This window comes from Malania oleifera, chromosome 2 (assembly GCF_029873635.1).
Source record: "Malania oleifera isolate guangnan ecotype guangnan chromosome 2, ASM2987363v1, whole genome shotgun sequence".
NCBI lineage: Eukaryota > Viridiplantae > Streptophyta > Magnoliopsida > Santalales > Ximeniaceae > Malania > Malania oleifera.
The window spans coordinates 127,582,055-127,605,498 of NC_080418.1; the positions used below are offsets into that span (position 1 = coordinate 127,582,055).

The following is a 23,444-nucleotide window of genomic DNA, read 5'->3' on the forward strand; positions in this document are numbered from 1 at the left end:
TGTCTCGTACCTGGACTACTTTGTTATGTGGTGTTTATTCATGAGGAAGAAGCTGGATCTTACTAGACAGATCCTCAGGTGGATGTTTGTGAAGACTGTAGGAAAGAGGATTATACTGCCATATAGAGGCATCCTATCTAGGATGTTTGTTAGAGCGAGAATCATGAGGACTCTATATACAGTATTAAAGAAGATAAAGAGCACCAACGTCTTCTCCTCCACCACTTTGAAATTGATGGGGTATAAGCTCACAGGTAACATGTGGTTACCAACTATTCCTGAGAGAGGTCCAGGGGCTTAGGAGTTTCCACAGAAGCAGCCCCATGTGTTGTCAAACGCTGAGATCATGGCGGCCATCATCGGTCTCATAGCATCATTTCAGGAGTTTAGGACCTCCATGATAGAGCAGGCATCCTCCCCCTTAGCTAGGCTTAATGCTCTCTATGGCGAGTTCTCAGAGTTCCAATCCGATGTGTGGGTGAACTTCCATATCCTCAGTGAGCGCTTGAGAGAGATGAATGATGAGGACATCAGCGAGGATCAGATGGAGGTGAGTGGTGCTAAGGACAACGATCACGATGATGGCGAGACTTAGAGGAGTCCTTGGAGTCCAACTGCTTTACATTTGATCTATCTCATGCTTTATTTACATACATTTATATTTGGGGTTTGTAATACTTAAAACAGCTTTTTATTTTGTTTCTCCTCCGTTCACACTCACCACGCACACAGATAGATACATCCAGATATTATCTTACGGTGATTGTCATTTTTCTTATATATATATATCTGATAGTTTATTAGCTTGCATGCTTTGATATATATACATGCTTATCTGATTGACAGCCTCCTGCATGGCAGATGCAATTGATGTAAATTGCCTGCTAGTAGACATATTAGGTTCTCACATGCTTAAAACTTGTGATATACTGTCTGGTTGAGAATATTTTTGTGCAGGTTTAATATGGGAAATGTCCTATTTACAGACAACATACTGCCGAATTTTTGGTAGACATTTTTCCAAAAATATTGAAATGTTTTCTAAAATGAAAATGGATGTGCATGAAAAATCTATTTTTGGATTTTAAAATGCTTGCACTTAGCTCATTTTAATTTGAATCATATGGAGCTGCTTGTGCATACATATTTAAATGTTTTGAAATTTGTAGGTTTTTATGGGATAAATCACATTTTTAGACAAAATGTTGCCGAAATTTTTCAAAATGACTGCACATATCTTATATCTTTTATAAATGTTGAATATTTTAAAACTTAAGTTGTGCTTCTAGAATAACATACTTGTATTTTGTTTAAGGTATAAGTTTAAAGAAAATGACAATCTTAGGGTGAGCCACTTTACTTTAAAACATACGGCTGTGAGAAAATGAAATGAATTCAGTACTATAATTCTATATCTTGTGGAAATATATGAACAATTAGTATCAATGCGTACATTTGTAAACTTTAACAATTGGTATCATATTTTTCCAATAAGTGGTTATAACAAGTGGTATAAATCAGTCCCATATCTCTCTTCTTGCTTTATATCTTATGGGCATACATATTTTTGTTGACAAGCGGAAATCAAAGATGATTATAATAGATTAAATATTAAAATTTTTTTGAAAAGATGAGTGAAAGCTAAATGAAAATTAATTTTCATCCTTATATAATCATCGATTGGGGGAGAAAAGGCAATTAAACAAAGTGGTAGCAACTCATAATTGGTAACAGTTGATGTCCTAAGTCTTTTGTGCTACATGATAATATTAGCTCTTTGACTTATGTACTGTTTGAGTTGATTGAATGAAATTTGTTATATATTGTTTGTTGAAACTCAAAACAAGTCACTTAGGTACAAAGTTATTTTGGGAATGTTTTATTTTCAAACGGCATGTTGCCAAATTTTTCAAAAAATCTTCCCAATATATCTTTTGTATTTAAATGATTATTTTTACCTTTATGCTATATTTCTTAGCCCTTTTTGCTATTTCCAAAAGGGGGAGAAGAGGCAAAATTTGGTACATTGATAAATTTCAATTCAATTTAAATTGAGCTTTAATTCTCTTTATGCATATAGTCAGGGGGAGCCCTTCTTGGCTGTACCCATTTTTGTATAAAGTATTTGTTATCATCAAAAAGCGGGAGATTGTTGACCTAGTTGGTCATATCCTGGTTTTGATAATGATAAATACATTTGGTATTAATGTTTGTACTGAGGTTTGCATGCAGGTTCACCTTACGCGTGTATTCGAACAAAAAGTCATATCATGATGGCGTACGGTGATCAAGCAAAAGATTGAAGAAAATTGTGTTGTTATTGTAGTTATTTTCATTTTCTTCATTTTGGGATGTAATTTAATTATGGACTATACCTCATTACGGCTTGTAATAAGTTGTTTCATGCATGATAGGTAGGTATACTCAAAACGACCTTAGTTAGACTTTAGGTTCCAACACATAGTGCACTAAGTCCCCAATATCACATAATTTATCAGGGGAATTAACTGAAGTATAATTAGACTGAAAAGGTCAAATTTTGTGAGTGGTCGGGCGACCGAACCTAGCAGTTCAAAATGCCTCAGTCGACCAAATCGTGGACCGGTCAACAAGTTGACATGTGTTCAGCAAACCAAATCAAAATGAATACATCTTCCACGATCAACCGAACCTGTGTCAAGTCTCTTTTCACCAACCTGGGCGCCCGAACATTATGTTCATTTCACTCTCGGGTGACCGAACTCATAAGTTAGGCATACCGAACTTCATACTGGGCACTCGAAACGTTGTCTTTTGGAAAATCACTTTGGTTTAGCAAACCGAACTATTATTTAGGTGCTCGAACCATAAAAGAACCTTTTTGCACTGTGTCTGTTCGGGCACCCGAACCTTGGACTGGGCACCCGAAACTCTCGGGATGTTTTTATTTTTACCGAGATTAAAGAGTGGAAAACAGGGTTAATTTTCTTAATTGGTTTTCAAAAAAAATTAATAATACCCTATATGTCCTCAACGGTCATAATTTGCCCCTTGCCTATATATACTAGCTCATTTGCAAAAATTAGTAAGGATTAGCAAAAATCATTTAGGTCAAATTCTCTCAAAATTCCAAAATTCTATTTTAGTGACGAATTTATATGTATTAGTGATGGATTTGATCCTTCACTAATGCCCTGATTTTTTGTAGTGTCGATTGAGTGTTTAGCACACATCGTTAAGCGCTAAGCATATTTTCTATCATTCGTGCTTGCATTATTATTTGAGCTATATTGTGGTACATATCTGCTTGTGAAGAAGCATATTTCTGTGTACAAAAAATTTCATATACATTTGTTGTATTCTAGGCATGGGCCTGAAGAGGGAGACTAGTCCTGTGAAATAGTCTCAAATTGGCTTAGACCCGGTTAGGAAAGTTAGGTGCACCATCCTAATAAGGTGTAGGTTGAGATCAGCCCCGCTAAATGGTTTGGTTGTAACCGGTGTCGAGTCGTAGTGGAATCCTTGTGCTGGTGAGCCAAGGCAGGGATGTAGGCACAGTTGGCCGAACCCCGATAACATATCTGGTGTTGATTTCATTTTCCATAATTTACTTTCTACACCTATATGTTTATATTTATCATTTAAATATTTGATTAAGATTGTGAATACATAGAAAGACCCTAGGTTTGTGAAATACTGCCTGCTGAATTAGTTGAACCAAGGCATAATTTTTAAATCTCCAATTCACCCCCCTCTTGCAATTGCACCAAAACTAACACATATTATAATCAAAATTAATATACTATTATCATTATTATTATACTTACTACACACCCGTTGACGCTTGTACTGTACTTGTTTGTTTGATTTTTATCCATTTGTATTAACTACGTCATTTTTTTTATTACACAGGAACTTCAGCCATCAACGACCTCTTCGAACCCCCTAGTGCGGTACCAAACTTACGGATCAGCATCCTCCGCCTCCAGGTCTCATTGATCAGGGTAAAACCCGGATGCAGACACAACTTCCGTGCATCAATTGGACGTTCGGCCGACTTGACCCCCAGGACTACGTCATTTTGGCCTTAACTTTTGTCATCTTATACCAAAATTTGCTCCAATTATCTCTTTAAAAAAGTCCTATAAATAGCCTCCTTTTCTTTCTTAAATGTTGGAAAATAGAATTCAAAAAATAAGAAAGATTGTGGAAGAGGGAAAACTTTATAAAGAATTTAAAAAACAAAGAGAAAAAATGAGAAAGCAAGAAATTTTTTTGATAAAAAAAATGACCATAGGTGTGTTATATTTTTGTCATCATTTTATGTGAATCTTTGTATACTAGTGGTGTTAGGAATTTTTTCCTTCAATTTCATAATAAAAAGCATGTTTAAATTTTTTTTTTTTTAATGCATATTGGCATGAATTTATCTTGTAGGCAGTCGACCAGCCCATTCAGGCAGTCACCGCCCTTGCCTTTTGAAAAAGTAGTCCTTGGTCTACCAAGCAATTGCGATCAACTACCCCGACCCTACCAGTGGTTAACCATTGAATCCCGAGAGTGCATATTTTTATACTTTTTTTTTATAATTTTCTCAAATATTTTTATTGTTTTTGAGTCTCTACACTCATTAGAGTGTAGTTGGTCAAGTCAGAGTGTTCTTTTGATGGAGGTTTTTATGTTTCTCATCTCAAAATGAATTCGCACAAAGTTTAATTTCATAAAGTTTTCAGGTCTTCTGCAAAACATTTTCAACCTTTTTTCGAATCATACATCTATGATATGGCTTTTGGATGTTCTCTAAGTCATTAAACACATATTTCAAGGCAGGTTTGTGGTTTTTCTACTAAAAATTCATGCTTTTTCATGTTTAAATAAAGAAAAAATAATCATTTTTCAAAGAAATCATCCATGAAATGGCTTGAAAATGGGTCTCTTTATTAATGTTTTAACTTGAGTTTAATCTTTGTTCGACAAGATGATCAAAATATTCAATCCATGCAGTTGACAAAGTCAATGGTCTAATTTGACAGTGCAACAATATTGTGCCATTGATTTGATTTTCTATTTCAGCGCGAGCCTGGAATCTTTGTAGTCTTCTTCTATGATTTTGAATATTGACGCCTGTGTTTGTTTTCTTTCCTCAAGTGCAGGTACCCTGCATCGCACGCCTAGATCTGCTTCTGCATTTTCGTGGAAAAAGCAGGTGACAACGTATGCAAGCAAGACGAAACAAAGAATAATAAGAAAAGTTGATATGAATAAATAAATAAACAAATAAAATATTTTAGCAGACGGCTCAAGCCACAAGTCAGTTATTTGAGTGGTAGTTTCGAGTCCCACGTCGACAAATTGATTATAGGATCGCATGCTGGCCGACTAAATTGCACCAGTGGGTCTAAAATTATCAAGCTATGAGTATGAACTATGAAACACGGGTCACAGATGGGGGAGTATTGATATGATTTACTCAATTATTAAATTAGTAAAAGATGCGTTTCTTGGCGGCCTGGGCTGACCTACAAGGTTCAGCTCCCAGGGTACCATAAATATAAATATAAACCATGACAGAGCCAGAGACTCGCCAAAACTTTCACTCAACAGCAGAAATGGCGCAAATGGGAAACCCTGCGCAAGACTGGTAATACAAGCACCCTTTTTTCTTCAGTGTCGGTGTTCGGATATTTAGAATCTACTCTGGAATTGGAATTACATTTCAATTCCCTGCGTCCTTTGCATTTTGATTCTGGGAATTCCATTTCCATTCCGACTGGGGCCTTCTTTCTTTCTTTTTAGTTTTGATTAGTTGAGAAATGGGGGGGTGCAGGTATGCAGTGGTTACGGGCGCGAACAAAGGCATAGGACTGGAGACGGTGAGGCAACTGGCGGCCGCAGGGGTGGCGGCGGTGGTGCTGACGGCCAGAGATGAGAGGAGGGGGAGGGCGGCGGCGGCGGCGCTGGTGGGTTCGGGCTTCTCCAATGTACTTTTCCACCAGCTTGACGTTCTTGATCCCCTCAGCATTGCATCTTTGGTCAAGTTCATCCAAACCCGATTTGGGCGGCTGGACATCTTGGTACGTCTCATTTTTTTTATCACCTGAAAGTGTGTGTGTGTGTGTGTGTGTGAGATTCAAAATATGAATAGTTATACTGTTTTTAATTTTCTTAACACTTAATAAGAGAGTTCTAAGTTCGAGAATTGAATTAAAGTATGCATTACATTAACCATTTGTGTACAGTTAGGTTGTTATCCTTACAAGTGGATAGGGTGTTAAGTGAAAAAAATTATTAGAAGAGATTAGGGTAAGAGTAACACAATAATTAGAACAATAGTGGGTAGGAGAATTGTTAGAAAAATTAAAAAATTATTTCTATACTTTGGTATACTAAAAAAAACATAGTTAATAAAGTAGGATAATAAAAAATGATAATAATATTTAATATAGTCATAGAACAAGATTATATTAAAAAATATAATATCCAAAAAGTAAAAGTTGCCGAGGTGAGAACACTTAGATGGATGAGTGGTATTACATTGAAAGATATTCACGATAAGTTAAGTGTAGCTCCTATAGAAGATAAGAGGAGAGACGACTCAGATGGTATGAATACTTGCAACTTAAGTCACATAGCGCGCCAGTGAATAAAAGTGAGTTAGTTACTGTGAGGGGCAGTAAAAGGGATAGGGATAGACCTAAAATAACCTAAGAGTTTAAAAGATATTTGTGAACAATATTGTACAAGGAATCTTTAGAAATGAGAAAATATTTATAGGCAAGGCCAAACGCAAGTAGGGGCATACATCAACACTGAAATTTAACACAACAATACATTTATATTAAATTATAAAAATATCTAAGTTGAAAATATGATTATGCCTTAATAAAATTATGAGATAATAAGATTAAACCAACAATATTAATCTAACATCTGATTATTTGTTAATTGACTACTAACATAAATCATTCAAATTATTCCTTGAAGGATACTCAATGGTTTAACATATATAAGACTTCCATATATATTAGAGGTCTTAAGTTCAAACTTTAGAAAAATTAGCTTCCAAAAGCTATGCTTTGTATATTTTTTATAGTTCTTAATTTTCCTAGAGCGCAGCGAGCGGGTGTGTGAATTTAGAGGAAGATCCTTACTAGTTAAATAGATAGCAAATGAGACTTCAGATGAATTTAGAGAAAGCTCATTAATTATTAAAAAAGAGGATGGAATCAAAAGACTTCCAAAAAGCTAGAAACACAAAAGGAGTGGAAATTCTTAAAAGGTATAAAAAGGCAAGAAAATATACCCCAAAAAAATGTCCATAAATCTAAGATGATAGACTAGAATCTAGATAAAGAAAGAAAAGTGACCTATGTAATTTTAAATGTATAAAAATGAGGATGATAGTAGTTTAGTTAAAGAAAAATATATGGAAGAAAGATGGTGGACTTATTTTAGTAAGCTATTAAATGAAAACTAAGGCTTAAACTTAAAATTAGACAATGAGAAAAAGATACTAAAATTTTGATATTTTTCTGTAAAATTAGTGCCAATAAAGCTAAATATTCATTATAAAAGTTTTTTAAAAAATAACATTGTAGGACTAGCTGAAATCTCAAAAATCAATGTTTAGAATTGCTGAGGAGGAAACAATAAAATATGTTAACTAGTTTGTTTAACAAAGTCATAAACTAAGATAGTATATGAGAGTATGAGGTAAGAAAATTTCAAACTAATATAGGAAAAGCACTTAAATACTTATATGTAAAAATAAAGATCATATTCAAAAAAAATTATAACAAAATTAAACTTTTAAGTGAAACAATGAAACTTTGAAAAAAGATAATCTAACAAAGACCAAGGTCATATTCGAAAGGGTAAAAATAAAAGGAATAAAAATGTTAAAGTGAATAAATGGTATAATTTTTAGATACAAATTACGGAATGTAATTTAGGCGGAACATTTGTAATATAGGTTTTAAAAAAGAGCAGTTGAATTATTCAAGCACTAACCTAGGTCAAATCATACTTGTATATGAAAAATATGATTTTTGAATTTAATGGTCAAGACTCAAATTAAATACTTTGCATTTGTAATGTGCAGCTATTGACATTCATCACTTCATTTTAGGAATGAACATGTGAAAGGAAAAATGATCCGTTTAATTTAATTTTTTTTTTTTGCTGTTTGAATAATATTATAAATGAAAATTTATCTGACTGAAACATAAATATTTATAGCTCATTTGATCATTTTGGCTTCTGCAGGTAAATAATGCTGGTGCTTGTGGATCTGTAGTTGATGAGGAGGGCTTAAGGGCCTTGAATATAGATCCTGAAACTTGGGTAAGTCAGCAATCACAAGGTTTGGCTTCTTAAAAGTGCTTTCTTATTTTCGAAAGCAAAGATAAGGTGAATTTTTAATTTCAAAAGTTAAAATACAAACCAAAAAAATATCTTCATTTTACAAATGATGCGCCACTTTCAGAACAAAATTCAATTCAGAATAGACAATCCTTAAGCACATCTCATTGATGCAGCTCTCAGGCAAGGCAACGAATCTGATTCAAGGAGTGATTAAAACTACATATGAGACGGCAGAAGAATGCATGAACACTAATTACTATGGCTGCAAGGGAGTTACTGAGGCTCTTCTTTCCCTACTACAGCTTTCCCCTTTGGGAGGAAGGATCGTAAATTTAACCTCACTGAGCGGCGAGCTTTGGGTAAGCACCTTGACACTGCCACCATCGCCAAGCCTCATCTCCTAAATTCCTAATCTATCTATATGCCTCGACCAAAAAGGCTCACTCCCATCTATTTTCTTACCTGCTTTTTTCTTTTTCCCCCCCTCCATTTTCCATCCCACCAAACAAGAGAAAAAGGAATTTCGGCTCGCATTCTCCATCCACGCTCGTTTTGATTCCTTATTCTCTCCTATCAAACAACTAAACTAATGCAACAATTTTATATGAAATTGTGATATGAATTGACGAGATATTTTGACACAGAGAATTCCCAATAAACAAGCCAGAAACGAACTAGGGGACGTAGAGAATCTAACTGAAGAGAAAGTGGAAGCAGTAATACAAAGATTCCTGCATGATCTGAAAGACAATGCACTGGAAGCCAATGGATGGACGATGATGTTGCCTGCATATAGCATCTCAAAGGCCGCACTCAATGCCTACACTAGAGTCCTTGCCAAGAAGTACCCGGCGATGTGCATAAACTGTGTCCATCCTGGCTATGTCAACACTGATCTGAATTGGCACACAGGAACCATGACCACAGAAGAGGGAGCCCGAGGCCCGGTCATGCTGGCTCTTCTGCCCCATGGAGGTCCTACAGGCTGCTATTTTGATTGTACTGAGGTCGCGCCCTTTTGATTCGCCATCCTCAGGATGTAGCCAGTTGAGATCCAATTCCCGTCCTTTGTCACTGTCAAACTATGCTCATGCAGTTGATAAGAACTTTTTATTTTTCTTCTCTTTTTGGTTGGACTATGATTCCATATTTAATATTCCACGGATTCATGAGTTCATCTATCATTCCACTTCGTCATAAGATCAAGATGAATTGTGTTGCAAAAAAGGGAAAATAAAAACGAAAAGAATTCCTCTACTAGAAAACATGATTCAGTATACAGTAATTTGCCGATTGAATTTAAGATACAGGAATTTGCTTGGTGTTTGTCTAAAAAAGGATGCTTGAGTCTCAAATTTCCATAAATTATTAATGAGTTTATTCTTAAATCAAGAGTGCTAAAGTTAAAATTGCTTCTTTAATCCAAACAATACTCAAATTATTTTAGTTTTTGAGGTCTTTGAGAATGTTGGGAATGTGAGCTAGGAATACACGTCTGGTTCATCCTACGTTGTAAGTAGCATTCAAAAAATTCTATCAGAATTGGCATCCTAACTCCAAGGAATGAACCAAACAGCTGAAAGATCATTGTTTCCATCATACTTGCAAATTTTAACATATTAACAGAATATCCATAATTTAAAATTTTTAATTGCGTATTACCTTTTTTGTATGAGAACAAAATAATCTTACTCTACACTTTCCAATTAATATATAGTTAATGACTCCATGAGTTTAAAATTAATACATAGTCAATGACTCCATGAGTTGCAACAGAACAAGACTCATTGCCAAAAATTCCCACATATGGAAACTTGCAGGACAATTCTGCAACTTGGTAGTATTTTACCCAGCCAACCAATGGACAAATATTTTCAACATTTATATAAGACCAAATCCAAAGACACACCAGAGTTTTCTGAATATGCCACATCCCCAAAGTTTCTAACAATTAACCAACCACCACCCACTGAAAAAGCTTATAATTAAAAAATAACTTTGAATGTCATGCAGTTTATAGCTATCAAAAATCCAGAAGGTGTAGTGTCATATTCAAAAAAACTCGAGGTGTCTCTAGAATTTACATTCCATAAATTTTTTTACGTACCCTACAGCAACTACATTTTTCATCTGTAAGCATCACTTTTGTATTCATCTGTCGCTTAGTCAGATCACAACAGTGGCAGCTCATCCCTACTAACAGATGCCTATGTATTCAAATAGCAATTTTTAAACTTTTTTCTGCCACATTTCTATAAGCATCTCGTTTTAAGAAAACAGTCGGGCGAACAGCACCATCTGTCAAGGTATTATCGCAACATTTCAATTTTTACCACATTTCTTCATGCATGCATAACTGCATGTCAAGTGGTAACTTGGGAGCATTAATATATGAATCCAATACTTATTTAACAGCGGTATCTCTTTCTTGCTTGGTCACATACCTTGCTACTTGCGTCCGGTTTCTTCAAGACATTGTACATTTTCTCCAGAAAATAGATCCTGAATATCAAGTATATCTGCAAGAACACCAGCTGCTGTGGTATCATTGCCTGCCCCAGCACCTTGGATGACCAATGGTTGTTCATTATAACAGCGGCTGTATATCTCCAACTGCAGTTACATTAAATAAAAATGATCATTAACACAAAATGCACAACCAAGGACAGCTTAACAATGCAGGATAAGATTGTAGACAAGTTGTCTTAGTCATCTCAATGAATCCAGCACTGTTTAGTGGCTTCATTGGCAGTCAATGTAACCTTAATGCTTTCTAACATGCGCTATTTTGGATTCAAAATTATAGTTGCAGCTGCAGATAAGACCGTGGGAAGACTATATCGTGCCAACCAACACTAACTGTTTTTTATGAAAAGAAACAGAATCATAACTTATACAAGAAATTTATTCAATGAATCCTGCACTGTTTAGTGGCTTCATCGGCAGTCAATGTAACCTTAATGCTTTCTAACATGCGCTATTGTGGATTCAAAATTATAGTTGCAGCTGCAGATAAAACTGGGGGAAGACTATATCAAGGCAACCAACACTAACTGCTTTTTTATGAAAAGAAACAGAATCATAACTTCTACAATAAATTTATTCAAACGTATCCAGATAAAAATCTCCTGCTCCATCTATATTGCAAACAAGAAGAACAAACTGCTTTCCTTTCTTTCTCTAGAATCTCTACTACCATCTATCAATAACCTTTTTTTTCATACCAATGTTTTAAAAGACGAAAGCATAAGGCGAGGCATTTTAATATTTACGAGGCAAGACATAAGCATTAAGGTGTTGAGGCGTAAGACTTTGAGAATTTTATTATTAGATAAAAATATGTAAATACATTAAATATATTTTTTAAAAAAATAAATAAAAATTAAGGAAATTAAAAATAAATTGCAAAAAAAAAATCAACTACAATTTGTGAAATAATTGTTGGTCATTCAAAATATTCTAACTTGAATTCATCAAGTAAATTATCCTAGAGATGGCTATAAGATAAAATAAATTAAAAAAAAAAAAGTTCAAATTATTTTCAAGATCAAAGATGCAACTCTCAATTATTTTAAAATGTTGTCGGGTTTTAGAAATCAACTCATTTTATGACATTCATTTCATATAAACATGAAGCTAAATTTTCTAGCCAAATCTAACTTAAGATTCATCTACCCAAAATGTGTAAGTCTCAACTAAAAAGGTACAAAAGACATGCCTTTTGTACAAATGCTAAGCCTCGGTATGTGATGCGTTGGCATATTTGGATATGGTATTTTAGGCTAAGCCTCAAGGCATTTTAGGCATGCCTCATCTTGAGAGCCTCAATTGAACCTTTTAAAATATTGATATTGATCCTCCCAAGTCACTAGAGAACATAACTCCTTAATTGTATACTTCTTCAGTACAAGTAGCATAATCAGTGCATGTGAGTCATCCCATTCATGTGTGATAAAACAGTAAAAGTTGGCATTCTTTTATGTTAACTAAAATTTAAAATCATGGGAAATGGAAAGGCCCAGGCCCTCTTTCACTTGAAAATTTTTACTTCTAATCACAAGCCATGCAACAATAACAAAACAACAATAAACCAAGCCTCAAGTCTCACTAGGTAGGGCAGCTACATGAATCCTTTTCCTCCAATTCACACAATCAAGGGCATTTTCCTCATACAGCTTTATGTTAAATCCTTCCTCACTATCTCATTACTTGTTATTTTAGGTATACCTCTATCCCTTCTACTACCAATAACATTGACTAATTCATTCCTCACTGATGCACTAATGGGTTTGCGTATCAGATGCCCAACCTATGCATCCACTAAAAGAAAAAAGTATGACGTCCGAGAAGAAGAAGAAGAGACAGGATTTAAAAATTCTCTCTTTTCAACTATGAGAATTTTTAGGAAAGTGGGTTTATCCCTAAAGTCCTACTTTATTGACCCATTACATTCACCTGTTATAATACAATTTTGTAGGCTTTTAGAAAAATGTGTAAAAATCTCCCTATGGATGTCAATAAAAGTAAGAACCTCGATTTCCATTATATAGTAGTATCTGTAATAAAAATATTACAACAAACTCACTATCTTTAGAAATTCTCCAACTTTCATCATGTTCTTGAACTTTAATGAGCCAATCTGTTCTCACATTCAAAGGAAAAGTGCATGAGGACACTCTCAACGTAATTCGTTGTCTAATATTATTTTCCAGAAACAAAGAAATAAAGAAAGATGTTGGGAGATGGTAAAAGAATTTTAAGCTGTGAGCTCTGGATGAGATAGGCGCACAACATATGCTGGTTTGCTTTCTTGTGTTAACAAAATACAACATGACTTGGCCCAAACGGGGCAGCATGGTTCAACTGCAGAGTACAGAGAGAAAATGAAGGTGGGAGGGGGCAGAGAGAACTTACTACGTTGTCACTTCCTCTCAATCTTCCTAGAGGGGAATTTTTTGGAAGCTCCTGAATGCCAACTTCACACCTGCAAAATGGTAACAAGTTACTTCAGATCAAAGGAGTTGTAACAAAAATTTTTAATGAAAAACACTGGATGTTCACTAAGAATGAAATGGTCTCTTGCAGAAAAGCACATGCACAGATTTATACCATGAGTAGTAAGTTGCTCTTAGTCAACATTTTTTCTTCGTTGAAATATTTAAAATACCAAGCATATTCCATTTCTATGATATTTTTTTTAAAGCAAAATAAAAAATTTATTAAAAGGGATTAAGAGATAAAAAGATAAGAAATTCTCGCTATACAAAATGAAAAGAAACACTAAGCTACAACAAAACAATGAAACCATAGAACTTGGCTAAAAGAGCCAGCAAATCCAGCTGAATATTAGAAAAGCCCTATTACCAAACCAACCAGAAGCAAACACCCACAATGAAGCCAAAAGCACAATTCTTTTCCCAAATAAGATCTAAAGATGAAGCACAATCACGAAAAAATCCAATCATTCCTCTCCAACCAAACAACCCAAATAATTGAAGGCAAAAGGTCTAATTAGTGTAGAGAGAAACGGGGGAGAGGTTTCTCTAGACATATTAGACTATAGAGGGAAGAACTATCTAAATCTCGCACTTAAGCTATTCTCCTAGTATGATGCCATATAACCATATGTATTGGGATAACCAACATCAACAACATAACAAAAAAGTAAAATGTATTGTGCAGTAGTCGAACTTATACCATCCATTCACGTGCTAATCTAATTAAAAGTAAAATGTGGTGGAGGATGAGGAAAATCAAGTTGATCCGATCAAAGGAAGTGATTAAATACTAAATATTCTCATGTCATTGTCACTCCCTTCACATCCATCATTTACAAAGGGGTATAACACATCGCGTTGAACATGCGGCCATAACATCTATGCACAAATTAATTTACACCCGCAACTCCCACAAATGCACTCATGTGTGTCCCATCAATCACACATATATAGTCCTAAAACATATTCAAAAGAAATGTTTGTCAACCATGTGGTCGTTGGTTAAAACAAGTTCTAAGGGATGAGGGGAATATAATAAGATAGCATATCTTAAAGGAAGACCAATACTTCTCATTATTCCTTATTTCAAAGGGAGGGTATGTGGCTTGATAATATCATAAGCAGTATGATAATGCCTTTGAGATTGCACTGAAGTAACAACTAACTTTTTCCATCAAATATTGAAATCTATCAATGGGTGAATGGTAATCAGATGCATCTCAAAAAATATACAAGAAAATATGCCTAATTGCTCGACAATAGTCACATCCCTTCTTAACAAGTTTGCTAGGTCCAAAAGCACATGCCTATAAATACAAAATCTTTACCATTCATGACCATTTAAGGTTTCAAGCATGAATTTAAAGTCCTAATAGTTCAAATATCCTCATAGGCATTCGTGCACAACATGGACTAGCTTGTTTATTTAGTTTTCCTATCAAGACAAAGTACTTTCCTTTTTATGTTCTTCTTCACACACATTACATCAAGCACACAAGTACTATTGCATAACTAAATAAGAATTGGATACGTAAAAATAGTTAACATAGTAACACAAATTACTTCTCCATAGGTTAACGTATAAAATTTTCATAGTATGGTCAAACCATCACATTCTCTAACATAATGTAATCCAAAAAAAAGTTCCATAGGTTAAAGAATAGAAACACATGTTAAAAAATACAACATAAAATTTCAAAATAGAAGCTTCGTTACACTTACATAATGCACCAAACTTCTATTAGTCTATCTAATCAACATTCGGTGATAAACCCCATCATGTTTTGGGGATAAGGAAAGGTTGGTTTCATTGTCAAAGAGTTAGAGGGCATCCATGTATAAATATGAATGTTTCGGAGCATGCATCAACCGATTATCTAACATATCAACACATTTCTGCAGTGCAAGTCTAGTAGTTAAGGGAGGTAGAGGCCAGATTCTACATCTTTACTGCTAATTGATTTACATATCATGTGAATCAACCTCTCATTTATATCATTCATTGAATCCCTCCATGATTTTCCCCTTTTTACTAGATCTCTCTTATTTATACTTGGATTGCCTTGAATTGTTTGAGAATAACACAAACCCTTTTTTTTTGTTTTTATTCTTAAAGAGTGATGAGGTTTGTCACCAATGGTTGATTAAACAAATTAACTAAAGTTAGGCACATTATGTTATATCTAAAGGAACTTTTATTTTATAATTTTTGTGTTGTACTTTTTAAACGTATCGGACAGCATTATGTTTGTACTTCTCATTCTATGGAACTTCTATTTTGGATTACATTACGTAAGAGAATGCAATGGGTTGGTCATACTATGGAAGTTTTTTTATGTTAACCTATGGAATTAATTGTTGTCTTACCAAATTTATTAATTTTATATTTAAAAACTGTATTTTAATGATGCAATAACACTCAATTAGTTTATATGTTATGTGTGTTGAATGAAGAAGAACATGAAAAAGAAATCAATTTGTCTCGTCACAAAATTCCAAAACTAAATTAACAAGCTACTTTGCATCCTAAAAGAATACCTATGAGGACATCCACAGTATCAGGGCCATGAATTCATGCTTGGAACCTTAAATGGCCATGAATGTGCTTGTAAAGAACTTTTCTGCATGGAAAGACACATGCTCTTGGACCTAGCAAACCAATTAAAGGAAAGGAATCTCTTGCATAGAGGAGAAGATGTCACCATTGTTTAGCAATTGGGCATAATAAACATTCAACTGAAATGACTAAACTTCAATGCGGTCTTAACAACATTATTACACTTTGCTTATGATATTATTATGCCACATAGAAGATTGACATAAAATAAGAAATAGTGAGAAGTATTCACCTTTATTGCAGTTATACTAGCTTATTGTAACCTAAACCTCCTATTCCTTGAATTTATTCTCACAAATGGCCACATAGGTGACCAAAATTTCTATTGAGTTTGTTGTAGGACTACATTTGATGGAAATGCACAAGCGCATTTGTGTAACTGGTATAAATTAATTTGTGTATAGAATATTATGGCTGCATGTTCATTCAATGTCTTATTCACCTTCATAAATGATGGATGGGAAAAGTGTTAAGACATGACAGTATTTAGTCACTACCTTTGAACAATAGAACTTAATTTTACTCATCCACCACCACAAATCACTTTCAATTAGAATAACATGTGAGTAGATGGTACAAAATAGAGTGTTGTATAACACATTTTACTTTTCATTTGTTGGGAAAATATTATTATTATGTGGTTAATGTTGGTTATCCCAACACATATGGTTATATCACTTATATGGCACTGCACAAAGAAAATCGATATCATTTACCTAGTTTTACGAAGGGCAGTAGACCAAATGGAAGAAGGAAGTTTTAAATTATTACCATTCGTTGTGAAGAAATGTGACCAAATGATGCTTTGGGGTTTTGAGAAGACATTTGAGATATTAACTAATATGTTTCCTTTCACAATATGACAACAAATGTCTATTTTTCCTTTTTTCCTTTTTTTTTCCCTTTTTTTTTTTGTTTTTTGAAAACAAAAGAAGATGGTTTCATTAGAAAAGAAAAACTGCACAGAAAGAAGAATATGAATCCTGCTATAAAAATAATAATAAAAAAACAAAAAAACAAAAACAAAAAGGAAAAAATAACAATCAAACTAGCAAAGCTAACCATGAGATATCATAGAACTTCACTCCTTTAAAGCAGCCACCACACCAAAGCGAGGCTGAATAAAGGATCCTATCCCATAACAAAGAGGAATTCTACTTTTTCCACATAAATATCCTTACATTTTGTTCCAAACATAACCCCCACAGCACTGCGGAAACCTCACATCTCCAAAAAGCAATTGCATCCTTGCTTCAACCAAACCTTAAAAATGAAGTGAGCAACAAAATCCTACCCACTGCTCTCACAAGAAACCAAAAATTTATACAAATATTCCAAGAAAAATGCAGAAATAAATTAAAATCTGGTGCCTTTGAAGGTCCCCTAAGCCTTGACCTTCGAAATATTTTTATGGAGAAAAAAGGAGATATGCTAGTCAAATGATCAATAAAAAAATGAAAGAATAAACTCCCCAAAGAATCTAAGGACCCAGAACAACTATCCCTCCTAAAGGAAGGAAGACAAATCTCCAACACTAAGAAAGAAGAAAGCTCCTCCACCTCCATATCATTAAGAGTTCTGTGAAAACAGGTCCCAACAAGATTGATTGCCCCGAAGACAAACAATAAGAAGCATAAAGGGACATGATTTGGCTCAAAACACACCATGATGAATTGTTTGAAACTTGTGTGATGAAAATGTCTCATTGGAAGGTGACATTACAACAAATTCAGGCATCCAACATCATGGCATGTTTGATTTGTGTGAGCACAACTAATGAATAACCTGAGAGAGGAGATTTCTAATCAAGTTTATGCCAAACATAATCATGTGTAGTCTCAACCTTTGCACAACTCTGGCAAAAGAAATTTTCTAATATGAACTATTGTACTCAGCTGTAATTTCTTTATATGTGAATTGAGTTGCATACGCAAAAAAAAAAAGGCTGTACCCAATGCACAAGGCTGCTACGCAAGGACTAATTGAGAAGTTGCTTGAGCAAGAGTCAATGACGGCCATGGACACTAAAGAAAAGGACTTTCTTGAAGAGCCTAAGATGGTAAATTGTCTAAATACGTGTAAAGCTGGAACCTTAAGCCAATAGGGGCTGTTTGGGGAATTTTTATTGTTTTAATTAAAGTATGGGCTAAATAGTGGACCAATTGTGTCAATTAAGCATGGCATGTGACTTGCACATGTTTCATTAAATGACATGGCATGCTTAAGGTTATGTGGGGCTATTTTACTGGTCAGATTGATGTCATAGCCTATTTTTATTGGCCGAGCTAATGTCATAGGTTTCTTTTATTTTATATAAGTAGCCAACTCTCTGTTGTATTGAAAAAGGAATATTTTTTACTAAATACAATTCCAAGTGAGATTTATTTCTCTTTAAGTTCTTCATTGAACTTTCACCAAACTTATCAAAGGTACCTTTGTGGCATTCATCCATTAATTTGATATTCTTGGTTTGTGCTTCACATCAAGCAATAGGTCAAGGATCCACTACCATGTCGAATCTTATTTTGGGTTTTGAGTTTTGATAAATCTGATTTGAGGTCTCCGGACATTCATTCTTGGGGTTCCGCATCATTTGGTATCAGAGCCTTGATTCAAATCAGGTTCTATCTATCTTATTTTTCTTGTTTTCTTTCAAAAATTCTTTTATCTTAGAATCATTTATCCTTATTTCATATTCTTCTATCATCCGATCTACCTATCTTATTTTCTTGTTTCCGAAAATTTCCATCTCTTCTTTAATATCATCCATCATCAAGATTGAATCTTTTGTGGCTGGAAATTGCAATAAACACAGCTAAGCCGATTAGAGCACCCTCTGAAAAAAAAAAAAAAAATGAGGAGGCAGCAGTTTGAAGGTTTGTGCAATTTGTGGCTGCACTTAACTTGGATTCTCCTTTAGCTTTATCTTAGTCCATTCTAAAATCTATTTGATTTATTATTCTGATTTGTGTTTGAATATATCCTTGGTCGAGTTGGTTATTTTGTTCCATTGAATTTCTTCTTATTTTGTTTGCGTCATTATTGTTTTCTTGAGTTCTTTTTGTCTTTCCTTCGTTGTTTTGTGTCCTGATTTAGTTGTTCTATTGTTATTTTCATTGATATCTTGTTTTTAATTCACTGATTCAATTGCTGCGTTTGGTTGAACTATTGGATTGTTTGGGATTAGTTCATTAAAGAACTAAAAGAGAAATCCTGAGTGGTAAGAGGCACGAGTGTGTGAGCGTATTAGAGGGAAAAAGCCAAAAAAAAAAAAATTTGTGTCAAAACACAAGCGTTGAGTGTCATTGTTTGAGGGTAAACACGTAAGGGAATGAGTAAGGAATTTTTTTCTCTCTAATATCCTTTTTACAGGTTTGAAATCATGAGTAGAAAGACAGTTGGCGCTGAAACTTCCAGTAAGGGTAGTGGGAATGAGAAGACTCCACAAGACTTATTTTTCACCTTGCAAGCCATTCAACAACAATTTGAAAGACTCAATATGGTTTTTGGGGAGTTTAAAAATAGATTGGATAGACAAGACGCTGCAATTGATGGACTGAGAAGAGGGCAATCCAATGAAAGGTGGCAAAGGCCACATACTCCTCCAATTGCTGAATTTGAACATGATATAGGTAGCAATGAAGCAAGTGATGATGAACATGACGGCATGGGCAGATTTGCTTATCAAGGTGCTTGGCAAGAGCGGCAACCTTGATGGGAGCCAGGGGGTCGAGATAACATCGATAGAAATATCAGAAGCATCAAAATGAAGATCTTTCCTTTTCAAGGTAAAAATAACCCGGATGTATACCTTGCATGGGAGAGGAAGGTTGAGCTCATTTTTGAGTGTCATAACTACTCCCAGTGGAGTTCACTGACTATGCACTGGTACGGTGGGATCAAATTCTTCTTAGAAGGCGTAGAAACATGGAAAGGCCTATTGAGACGTGGACTAAAATGAAGGCAGTGATAAGGAAGCGATTTGTACCAAACCACTACTACCGCGACTTACACCAACGTCTTCAAAGCCTTACCCCAAGGTACCAAAAGTGTGGAGGACTACCACAAGGGGATGGAGATGGCTATGACTTGGGCAAATATTGAGGAAGATAGAGAAGCTAAAATGGCACAATTCTTATGTGGGTTGAACCGGAAAATTGCTAACATAGTAGAGCTGCAGCACTATGTGGAGTTAGAGGACATGGTGCATATGGCAATGAAAGTGGAGAGGCAACTCAAACACAAGGATGGAAACAAGCATGCTACAACAACTTCGGCTTCCCATTCCACATGGAAACCGAATTGGGGGAAATCAAAAGAAGAAATGGTTGTTTCCAAATCCAAGGAAGAGAAGGAGAAAGGCAAAGACAAAGTAGGTAGCCATGAAAAAGGTACAACTTCTTCTCAACCTAGTAGGTACAAAAATACCAAGTGTTTTAGGTGTTTGGGGACCGACCATATTGCATCACAATGCCCAAATAAAAGAGCAATGATTATAAGAGATGATGGTACTATTGAGACCGATGATGAAGAGAGTGATCATGAGTCCATGCCTTCACTAGAAGAGTCTAGTGATGTTGAGTATGCTGTCCATGGCGAGGCATTAGTAACTAGGAGAGCTTTAAACATGCATGGTGAAAGATGAAAATGAGGAGCAACGTGAGAATATATTTCATACTCGATGTTACATCCACGATAAGGTGTATAGCATGATCATCAATGGAGGGAGCTGCACTAACGTAGTTAGTACCACATTAGTAGAGAAGTTGGGGTTCCGCATCATTTGGCATGTGTAAGAAAAATATAATTTAAAAGATAGAATGTACAAATTTCTTTAAAAAAGTGAGTAGCACTTATTTATAAAAGCAAGTAGCCAAATGTCACTTATTTTGTAACTACTTATATTAACCAGTTATTTTTCAAATGCAGCCAACAAGAACTTTGACTTTCAGCACTTGTTAGCAGCAGTCACCAAATTCTGTACTTTTTTCAGAAAGGCACTTTTCCATCACTCGTTCCAAACAATCCTCGAGGTAGAATTTAACTTCACATTCCTAAGAAGATGTAGGAATGATATGACAAAGAAGTGCTTTATAATGATGCTATTGTGCTTGTCTGGGATTGGAAAACCAGTAGTCGCAATGTGGCTTTTTGAAAGCAGATTGGCCATATGCTTTGAATCATGAACACTAGCAATCAACACAAACCCCTTGGGTTCTTGAAATTTTTTCAGTGAACAAAGTATATTCCATTGCTATCACTTTTGCTTCTTCAAGGACAATAAATGTCACTAGCTGAGAATAAACAGTGCAGTAACAGGCCAGTTGACTGCCAAACCCTTATTACTTTTTCCTCAACAGCGACCTCAGGTTCAGTTTCTACATGAGCCTGTATAGAGCACTTCAATATCTTTGTTGGAGAAAAAACAACTTCTGAATTTCCAGCAAGCTGTTTGGAACCCTCGGTGCGTTGTACAGCTGATTCAGCAAGCATTTTACAAGTACTTGCTGCCAAGTCTTTCATACATGATGTTCTATCTGTTTTAGCTTCCCAACTTGCAGCATTTGCAAAGTAGTACCTACTATAGGCTTTTCAACTTTTTGGCTTGCCTTTTTAGATTCTTTACGCAGCTGAACTGGCTATCAGTGCCTACACAGTTGTTTTCTTGACTTCTTTGTCACATCTCATGATTTATGAACCATGAGAAATTTTCCCATGTGACAACCACTTCAATGGAATCTTGCAAGATATTAATTGTGCCTAAACCATCTCTTAAATTTCATTTGAGCCCATTCCTAAATCAAACTGTAGTCATTTATTCACCCTTAATCACTTCATAGAGAAAGCCCTCAATAAGCCCCTAGTATGGAAGGAGAGGGTGGTATGTATTTGGAGGACATCTTCATTTTCTTTAGATTTTCTAGCTCTATTGATATCTACTAAATGTTTATGCCAAATACCATAAGGGGTAAAAGAAGCACATTAAGGCATATATGTTTAAACTATAAAGAGAAAGAAACTTGTTTCAAACATCTAGCGGAGGGTTGGGGCATTAACAAGGCTAACTAAAAGCCCTAGAAGATTTTCCACTTCCTTGCAGAGATCCACAGCCTAGCAAAGAGTTGTGTTATTCTTTTGGGTAGATTCCTGGATATGCAAACAAAGAGATGGATAACTTGGAAAAGAGAAGGGCCCTTACTGATGTGAATGGCGATTTCCGAAGAGGGGGGGTGAATTGGGTATTTAAAAAATTTCCTCCCTAGGTTAAGTGTGTTCAGTTTTAACCCACAACCAATATTGCACAACCAAAGATCTTTCTATGCAAACACCAATACCCACAAATATTTAAAGCATGTATGAAAAGCAATCAAGGCAATAAATAATTAAACATACATGTGCGGAAATTAAATAGCGTAGGGCAGAGAGACACAATATTTGTTATCGAGGTTTGGCCAATCCTGCCCACGTCCCCGCCTCAAGCCTCAGCTCAAGGATTCCACTAATTGTCACTTAACCGGGCGAAGCAACGCCGTTTACAATACTCCCTTACGAGGCGGAGTCTCCTCGGCTCACTTACGGGCGAAGCCAAACAGTTTCTCCTTACGAGGTAGGGTCTCCTCAGCTCAATTCACCAGACTGAGCCAAACTGGTTCTCCTTACGAGGCGAAGTCTCCTCAATTCACTTACCGAGCAAAATCAAACTAATTCTCCTTACGCGGCGGAGTCCCCTCAGCTCACCTAAATGGGCTAGAGCCAAACCGGTACACCTTACAGGACGGTGTATTCCTCTTCAAGCCACGCCTAGAATACAAAGACAATAATTTTTGCGTACAAAGAAATGCTTCTCAAATAAGCAGATGTGTACAAATTTAAAGCTCTAAAATGCACTCTCAAATGATATGAATTATGCTCAATAAAGTATGGATGTTTTTCTCAAAATAATTTTTGCAATCTTTGAGTAAAATATATATGATAAGCACTACAAAGATTTAACCCTAATAAGATTTTCTCCAAAAACTTTTTCAATAAAGATGTAGGAGAACCTAGGTCTTTGCTTTCAAATAATTTTTACCCAAAGAGATGTATATGATTTTTGATAAAAAGTTAAGTGCACAATAAAAGCTTTCAAAGATGTTAAAATCCCAAATGCTTTCTTCAAAAATAATATTCAAAAATGTTGTTCAAGAAAGTTAGGGTTTTTGCTCAGAAGGATTTTTTGTAATAAAAGCACAATGAGCTTTTGAATCTTGCAATGATGTGCAAAGATTCACAAGCTATAACAAGTTTTCCCAAAAATATTTATCAAGAAAATATATGGGAGAAACTTTAAACTTACTCTCAAAAATGATTTTCAAACTAAAAGCTTAAGAGAGAGTTAAGTGCTTTTGATGATAAACAAAATGCCCAAACAAAATAAATGCTCTCTTTCAAAAAGATTTTTCAAAGGAATAAGAGAGAGAGAGAGAGAGAGAGTAAAATCAAGCACA

At 35.1% G+C, this 23,444-nt stretch overlaps 2 protein-coding genes across 4 annotated transcripts in view; one reads left to right on the plus strand and one right to left on the minus strand.

Annotated features, from left to right (window-relative positions):
• Nucleotides 1–4,896: 4,896 nt before the first annotated feature.
• The window catches only part of LOC131148018 (uncharacterized), a 58,632-nt gene continuing 40,084 nt past the window's right edge, over nt 4,897–23,444 (minus strand). Inside the window, exons 11-13 of one of the 3 annotated variants that reach the window (XM_058097757.1) lie at nt 13,258–13,327; nt 10,788–10,956; nt 4,897–5,162 (exon numbers count right to left, since the gene is read on the minus strand). In XM_058097757.1, the coding sequence (XP_057953740.1) occupies nt 10,792–10,956; nt 13,258–13,327 (235 nt within the window). In that variant the 3' untranslated portion in view covers nt 4,897–5,162; nt 10,788–10,791. Of the gene's footprint in view, nt 5,163–10,465; nt 10,957–13,257; nt 13,328–23,444 lie in introns of those variants that run through there. The other 2 variants (XM_058097756.1, XM_058097755.1) reach the window with 2 other exon arrangements.
• On the plus strand, nt 5,291–9,608 carry LOC131148019 ((+)-neomenthol dehydrogenase-like). Its single transcript, XM_058097758.1, has 5 exons — nt 5,291–5,620; nt 5,807–6,053; nt 8,245–8,322; nt 8,517–8,702; nt 8,988–9,608. The coding sequence occupies exons 1-5, from the start codon at nt 5,544–5,546 to the stop codon at nt 9,363–9,365; spliced, it is 966 nt and encodes a 321-aa protein (XP_057953741.1). The 5' UTR covers nt 5,291–5,543; the 3' UTR covers nt 9,366–9,608.